The sequence below is a fragment of the Pygoscelis adeliae genome, unplaced genomic scaffold, assembly GCF_000699105.1.
Source record: "Pygoscelis adeliae isolate BGI_AS28 unplaced genomic scaffold, ASM69910v1 Scaffold174, whole genome shotgun sequence".
In the NCBI taxonomy this organism is placed as follows: Eukaryota; Metazoa; Chordata; class Aves; order Sphenisciformes; family Spheniscidae; genus Pygoscelis; species Pygoscelis adeliae.
Window position 1 is genome coordinate 98630 of NW_008824676.1, and position 8838 is coordinate 107467.

The window sequence follows — 8838 nt, forward strand, 5'->3', positions numbered from 1 at the left end:
AGTTGGTATTTTTCTGTAGAAGATCAGCTATACAATCTCAGTGGTCACTTCTGGCTTCAAAACCTCTATGGCATAGCAGAAGAAAAATTTCCTTACGTTGCATATCCAAAAACAATGTTGGCCGTAACCTTCAGAGCATCTAAGATAAGAATTGTGTCATCATATTCATTCCTGCAATAAATAGAAACACAAAAAAGTAAAATAATAATTTGAGAACTAGTAATGGTAACAAACTCTACAGTTGTTCAAAATACCGAAACGGCATAGTTCAGAAACATTAATTTTTTTCTCTCCTACAATTCTGGAATGAATCCTGACTGCTAAAAGATAAAAATCAGCATCATCAACACTCTTCATGAAAACAATGTAAAGACACAGTCAGATATCACGCATTACCCAAATGAGGGCATGCTGTATTAACCAATATAGAGTTTGGCTACATTCTCTTAAAAAATGATTTCTGATAACTAGCCATTTTAGGTTATAACAAAAACTATAAGATTTTAAATTTTTTTTTTATTTATTTATTTTCAAAACATGGTGTCTGCATAGTTAACATGAGGCTTATGCAGCAGTATTTTCTATTTGGACAGCAGATTGTGAAGCTGAATTGGTCGTTGGCATTTCATTAGCAGTGAAGTTTAGAGGCTCTACAAACACTAAAGTACTAGCAGCTTTCTATTATGAAACATTCCTTAGAGACCAATTTGCAGAAGTGCTGACTGAAGAGCTGATTTCAAGTGCAAGTTTAATCGGGCATAGTAGTCTCTTAACATGCAAAGAAAAATAGTACTTTGTTTAGAAAAATCTGATAAACCAGTTGATTTTTAAGCTCTAAATAAAGATACAACATCCCTAGCATAAAAGCAGTCCACGAAATCCATGCCTCTGAAGAGTTCTAAAATAAGCACTTCACTTGAGCCCTTCTATTAAATTAACATGCCTTTGATCATATGGATTCTCCTTCCTCCCTGTAATGAAGATGGTTAATGATGCAAGGGGAAAGGGGCATTTTTCATTTTTAAGATGCCTAATTTCACTTTTATCTAATAAGACTGACGCTTTATAACTGTTAAACAACAACAAAAAAAGAAGAAATAAATGTCATTCAAATCAAGAGGCATGTATCTGCCCATGGAAACAGAAAGTCTAATCGCCAGCTTCACATTTCCATCCAAGGCCAAAGGCAAAGTAAGATTATGAATGACTCCACAGTTAACTCTAAAAGCATTCAGGTGCAGGCTGTGAATTCTCAGAACCATGAACTTCACAAGTTGAACATGAATTCACAAATACAGTGAATTCTCAGCCTAGACTAAAGATTTCTCCTCAGCGTGAAGTCCAGCTTTCTCTCAAGATCCCTTGCTATTTCTCAAAGTGACTGTTCAGTTTTATTTGTTCATTTTTAAAATAGGCTTAGTTTCAATCTGTTGCTACAGTGAACAAACTGAACTTCACAGTTTGTTCCCAAAACTACAGTCATTATACCCTCTCCCTCTACCGTGAAGCAAAAACATCCCTCAAACATCTGTCAGTTCTCACTATTCATGAATTATGAGATTGTACCTTTTCCGACACATATCCAGTAGGAATACATTAAGTCCCGTCTCTTTTTCCTGCATTAGTTTGAGGATGTTCTGCACACACAGACAGTTTGCAGACCGGTAGGGACTTGGAGCATCAATAGGAACCATGAAACTGTTCCCATAGTTTTCGTAGCCGTGGCCAGCATAGTATAACAAACCTGAGAGTTCGAAATATATGTGACTGAAAACACAGTTCAACAGTACATTGGAACATTTCTATCAATTTTAGCATGGTCAAAAACTGCATGCACTATGTCCACCCTCCGTGTCTGTGGGAGGTTAAGATCACTCAAGCTACTCCAAGCAGTTTTTATATTGATATGCCTTTGTTAGTACAGGGAGGAAGGGGAGGTAGAGGGGGGGAACCATGTTAACATCAACTTCACAATACACAGACACAACAAATTTAAAAAAAAAACAAACACTCGTGCAATAGAATCAATTAGATATTTGCATCAAACACAAAGTTAAATACTCTTAAAATGCTTTAAGTAGAGTTATGACCTCTAACAGAAAGAATCTGTGTATGATATATAACTCACAGATAAGAACAAGGAAATGTGTCAACTATAAAACATCTTCTCCACATGTACAATTACAAAGCTTTGAGTAGCAGTGAGTCAGTGCAGATTTTACTGAACAGTTTGGATAGATTTTTTTTTTTTTTAAATGAGAGATGCTGTCATCTTTAAAATTATTCTCCTTTAAATTTTTTTTTTTTTTTTTTTACTTACCATTAATCGTTGGCAATTCTTAGAAGTACTTTAATTACAAAAAAATCAGAGGAAAACCTTGCTTGCACTATGAGAGTATTTTGCAAGTTTTTAGTTTTGCTGTTTCCTCTGTACAGTCAATTTCTCCATTTGTTTTTGTCTTTTTTTATAGGGAGGGATAAGAAATATTTTTACATAGGGGGGGAAGATTATGCTATGATCATGTTTGGTTTACAAAAGATTATCCTACAATCACCTCCCTCGTGTCAATACACAACAGTCTACAATATTTTAAGATTTAAAATCTTCAATAAAACATGCAATAGTTTTGTATAAAGAAAACATATAATGGAATTAAAAACAGCTTTTCTTCAACCCTGAAAAAGCGAACTGCAACCTAGGGCTTAGATTTTACTTATAAGAATAAAAATGTCAAATATGAAAGTCATATCAATTTGCAGTAAGATTAGATGATCTGAGCATTAATAACCTCCACTGCCATAAAATGCAGTTACCAGAAGCTTGTATGATTAAATGGAATTTTCCTATTGTCTGTTCCCAGTGTTGTTTTTGCTTATCTATGGCAAGTTCCATCTTCTAAACAGAATTTTTATTTATCTATACAAAGCAGTCTACGTGTCAGATCTTCAATTAGTATATAGTATTGCAGCTGAATAAAAGTCAACAGATATGACAATTTATGCTAACTAGAGATATGGTCTTCTTATGTCATTATTCTTACTAAAAATAGCTGTGAAATTTGTCACTACAAAACTTGAATATTCAGAAAAAAACCAAAATAAGCCTTATCCTAACATACTAAAATGATCTACATTTAAATCAGCTTGTGTAGGTAGGTATGCTAGATGTTTTTACCTTTTCATCACAGATAGCTATGACAAACGAAAATACTTCTCTCACACAGCCCTGCACTTTTTGTAAAGGAATACCAAGATATAACTATAGTCCTTCAAACTAAGCCTTTGGTTCTCTTTTACTTGTAAGCTCTCAAGTCATTAACAACTATGCCAAGACCTTGCAAACTGCTCCACTCAATCAACAGTGCGCAATTTCTTTTTATGGGAAACATGCATAGTCAAGATAAGCAGCCAGCAAGTGCATACAAGGTAAACTCCAGGATGCAAGGCTTCACTTAAACAAAGAGCCTAATGGTTGCTGATCTGCCAGAGTCTTGGAAAATGGCAACAGCTTTATTCAATTAAAAGTTAGATTTCTAAAGGGCACAGAATTTAAAGTGTATGATTAAAAACCTAAACAAATAAAGGTACTATTGGGCTATTTATAAGATTCCAATGGTTACCTGAGACCAGGTGGGTAGTTTCAAGAGAGTTAAAGATGAAGTTAAGCGTCAAGTGCATGACTCCATGTCAGGTCCTAAGTTAAAAGGAAATTCTTACATTTGATTTCCACAGAGTTTGGATCTGGACCTAAATCAAGGTTATATTTGAGATTATATACATCTGAGTGTATGTTAGATAAGTAATTGGACTGACTGAAGGAAACAAGCCTCTAATGTAAAGCACGATTTATGAGAGTATTTCCTCAATGAATAGAAGTATTTCAGAAATAACAACTACATTTCTTTTATATCCTTGGCAGATGACTGGGCTATGCTTATTTGATGAGTACCTGCAACAGTTAATATGTTGAGCTCAAGATCAGAAGTAAATCTCTGCATACCCAGAGTAAGTAGAGTAAACATGTTTGGAGGGCCTCATTAGACACTTTGACACAACAATTTTAAGTAGGCTCAAGTTCCTCGTAGACGTCAGCATTTAAGTGATATCTGCCTCTCTCTCTTGCTTTCTCTCGCTCTCTCTTTTTTTAAAAAGAAAGCAGCCTAAGTATTTTTAGCCTTTAAAACATATGGGTCTATGCTTTTACCCTTTGTGGAATACAGTATTAATTGCACCCTACATTTAGAACAACATAAATTAAGACATTAGAGGAGACAATCATCATCACTTTGTTTACTACTCCTGCTCTTAAGGAACAGTATCTGAAATGCCACTTTCCTGGCAGTAAACAAGAATTACACAATGTCATATTAGGCATCATGGATATGTTTAACAAGGACTAAGCAGAAGTAGCCACTATGCCTCTTCTATTTGGAGCTATGCCCACTAAAAATGCAATCAATCATTATCTATTTGTGCATTGACAGCATCTTTTATGTGCTTTAAGCCATTAATAGCCACTACCCAGAAAGAACAAAGGCACCATTTAAATTGAAGTAGTTATTGCCAAACACTACTGACAGAATGCTCTGCTTACCTTTCAGAAATATCAACCTGCAGTTATATTCTTCCAGCAAAAATATGCCTTTTAAGAGCTTTCATATAGTGCTGGTGAGAAACTCATTAAAGCCTTTCAGTACTTTATTTTCTAAATTCATGTCAACAGTTATAGAAAAAAATTGAGAAGGTGCAAGAATCTAAAAGCTCACTCAAATGTATAAGCACATCTATTTCCCAGGGAACAAAAAAAGAAAACTGCTATCAGAAAGTCTACTAAACTTTACTGCCATAATTAGTCTTCATGTCATGCAAGTTTTGGCTCTGACATAAATGCCCAAGTATCAGATCAGCCAGTTCTGCACAGACAGAGCATCAGGTAACACACCATTAGAAAAGGCATAGTAAGAAATAATCTGACATTGTGTTCCAAAAAAAGAATCAAATAATGTTTTCTTGGGTGGGCGTTACTATAGGAATTCTGCAATTTAAATAGGACAACTGGCAGAACTTTTTGGTCTCTGTTCTAAATAATTTCTGGAGTCATTTATGCAATCTTAGCTTTTAGAAAAATGACAGAAATAGTGGCAGTCAGCAGCAAACTCCTCAAAGCCCACAGGATAACTTTTCTTGCGCTCCACGCCACGTCATTCTAGGCCTTTTCCATGCAAGACATGAAGGTGCTTGCTCTGTGCATCGATTCCACCATGCCCTCCCCCAGCTAGCACACCACCAGTTCTGTCTTGTGCTTTGTCCCTCAAAATCAAGTTTATGCAAGACAAGGAATCCCAATATATGAGTAATCATCTAAGAATCAATGCATATCAGTAGTAGCAATGCATACCAGACCCGACTGGTTAGTCATTAGCCCAGCAGAAGGCACCTCCTGTGCAGTATGTGGAAGAGAGCTTAAAATTATTATTGATATTCTATTACAGGTATCTTATAATTGGATGTGTGACTCAAATAACAAAAAACATAATTAAAAAAATGTGTTAAACACACATCTTTTAGTATGCATACTTAGCTTAATTTGTCCTACTATAACTTAAACCAATACTGATGAGATGCTGCAGTACAATCATTAAAGTGATGCTGCAATTTAGATGTGCGTGCCTTGGATTTTTGTGGGGTATTATTTTTAAGTCTCAAGAATTTAAGGGGAAAAAAAAAAAAAAAAAGAGGGCTGCTGCCTGCTTAAGCAGCATAACCACTATTAAGCTTTCCATCTAATGTGCAAGGACACACAGAAAGAATAAATTTTATACACTATATTCAGACCTTCCACAGAGCTGTGAAACAATAGTTGTACCTGAGTTCTGCCCAAACAGGAATCTTAGTATTCAACTCAGTGAAAAGTCCTTTATTACTGACAACTGCAGAAAGTCAGAACCTGAAGTCCATAGCTCACCAATTCCTCAGTTAATGCCTTTCCTTAGCAAAGTATATTCCGCAAAGGATAATATGAATTCTTCTGTTTTATTTTACTTCTTCAAAGTGCATAGACATAGCTTAAGAGAACTACATTTTCATTTTACATAAACAAACTTCTTTTCAATTTGCTTTTTGAAGTAGAAATCCAGGTTTGCACAACTCTCACTCCCTGTCAAGGACATTATGAAAAACCCTGTGCTTGCCAGGTCAGTATCACAATAACTGAAAGGAACCAGCAATTCAAAATAAGTATTTCTACTCAACCTGAAAACTTGGCAAAAAAGAAGAGGGCAAAAAAGATTGCATCCAATCTGTTGACTGTTATGCCCTAACTCTAAAGCGAATGTTTTTCTCTTATTTCTGTACTGCATATTTTAGTTTGTAACATCTTCATGAGAGATATGCTTTGCTAGTATGTGCCACACTCCTGCCCCCCTCCCCCCCACCTGGTATCAGAGTGCCACTAACTGTAAAGGCAAAGGAAAGCACCCCTCTTCCTCTGCTCTCTACAGAGCTGGTGAGCGAGGACTAAGAGAGCAGAGCAGCCCCTCCCTTCCCCTTCCTCCAGAAGGACGGAAATCCAGAAGGAAAGAGCGTTCTGCAGACATCCAGTAGAAAGACAAGGGATGAACGGAAGGGTCCCACCAGCAAGTCCAGAACATATTTCATGCTGTACTTAGGGCTGTTCCCCACCTCCCCAAGAAATGCAACCCAGCAGTCTAAATATGCCAAGGGATTGGCCAGCCCTAACCAAATCATTAACTTGCAGGCACGGGGAAGGAAGGAGGACAACAGAATAGACATTTACAAAGAAGGTGTTTAAGAGGCCTCCTAAAAGCAGCAAGGACTGCTGCCCAAGACTACATGTAGTCTTGTATACTGCAGTTACACAGTTTTCAACTACTCTGCTACTAGCTCATTTCCATAATACACTAACACAGGTGGCACGACGCTATTCTTGCTCTTGTTTAAAAGACTACTATAAACTAGTACTAATGACTTCTTAGTACAAATGTGCGTCTTCTGCAGAGTGTGTTGTCAAATATGCTATACAGATGCAGCAGCTTTTAGCAGACAAACATGTCAGTACTATCAAACAAAAAAGTGCATTGCAGTTTTAGGCGTGGTTAAAGAAAAAAGTTCAAACATTTTATCTGTTCTAAAGAATAAAGAAACAATAACATTTTAACCAAAGTCAAAGAATATGATGGTGTGTGTTTTTAACTTTTCCCGTTCTACATACATGCTATTTACCATGAAGTTTGTTTTGCTATCACATATAGTGAGCTGGCAGAGGTAAATACCGGATGTTTGTGTACTTGATACACCACAAAACTGACCTACTTCAGAAGGGGTATCACATGTTCTTACCATATACTCCTTTGTCCAGGAGAAGTAAAAATTCATTCACTGCATTTCGCATCTCGGACTCAGTAAGATCCAGCAAAGAAACAACTTTGAAATCCAGCTGTCTTAGCAAATTGGTCAATTCATAGACATCTACCATTGGAGCCTTGAGTTGGGGGTGATTCCAGTAGCTCATATTTCCTATTAACAGAGCTACCTTGTCTGTTGCTGCAAAGACAAAGGACAAACAAAACCACAGCACATTTATATATTCCATGGGTTCAACACCTTTAAATTTAATTTCTTCTAAAGTGAAAATAGCATCCAATCTCACTTCAGGCACAATATTTTATATGATTTTAAAAGTCATCCTACATCAACAATACAGCTCAACTCTATTCTCATCCAAACCCCAAACATTTCAGCATGGTCTGACAGTCAACGTATCTGAACTGCGAGGCATCTCAGACTGGATATTCTGTCAAGTTTTCCCAAAAACCTCAAATTTTCTTATGCTTCTTAAAAAACAAACAAAAAACCACCACACACAAAAGACCACTTTCACATCTCCATCTCCCACGTCCCATCTCTCTAAAACACGGTACATTTAGGTGGAAACTTTTACAGGTTAGAAGTAAAAAAGTCTTTTTTCTGTTTGTTAACGTTTCTTTTTACTGTTGCTCTAATTAAAAACAATTATACAGAGATACGAGAAATTTACAGAACTCAGAGGGAAGTCTACTGATTTTCTCATAGTTTGAGATACATTCACTTTGATTTTAATAAAGTCATAAGTAATTCTTTAATAAGTAAACAAAGCAGCAATGAAAGGGGAAAAAAGTCACATTGACAGAAATGCTTTAGAGACCACTAGCCTGATTTTTATCCAAAAATTGCACACTAAGTTCAAGAAAGGCACTTATTCAAAGCAAGGCATTTCCTCCCTGGTTTGTTACTTCTCCTCTCCAATAGGGATTACTGTCCCACAGCTCTGGTGGCAAATGAGATCACATGAATGCCCCAAACCTGCTTCAGAGTCAGTACCCCTGCACAGCTAGATCCAGAAGAGAATCTCTGTCCATAGCCTCAATGTCTAACATTTCATCTCCTTCAAACAAGATGTTTTCAACACTTCTGCAGCTGGAAAACCTCCAAGGTCTTGAACAGTGTAAACTATTTCAAACAGCAGAGACTGAGTGACAGTGGCATACTGTCATTGAAAAACACTTTTAAAAGTACAAGCTTTCTAACTAATTTAGAAAAGATGAACCAGGACTGGGGAGCACTTACATTCCCTCTCACGCTGATGAGCCTGAAAGAGTGGTAAAATTTTGACAAAGGCCAGCAGCCTTTCCACCTGGTTTAGCACTGACAAGACAACATGCCTGACCATAGTCAAGTCTACCATGCAAATTTAAGAATGCAATTAAAAAAACCCAGCAACTATTCTTCATAACACACATATGCTATCCATCTATCTTTATAAGCTTCAGCTCAGGATCA

General features: G+C 36.6%; 1 protein-coding gene across 1 annotated transcript in view; it reads right to left on the reverse strand.

The window, feature by feature from the left end:
* The window catches only part of MALT1 (mucosa associated lymphoid tissue lymphoma translocation gene 1), a 38543-nt gene that overhangs the window by 9739 nt on the left and 19966 nt on the right, over positions 1-8838 (reverse strand). Inside the window, exons 10-12 of the mRNA XM_009323109.1 lie at positions 7360-7563; positions 1567-1744; positions 97-171 (exon numbers count right to left, since the gene is read on the reverse strand). Coding sequence (XP_009321384.1) covers positions 97-171; positions 1567-1744; positions 7360-7563 — 457 coding nt within the window. The remainder of the gene's footprint in view (positions 1-96; positions 172-1566; positions 1745-7359; positions 7564-8838) is intronic.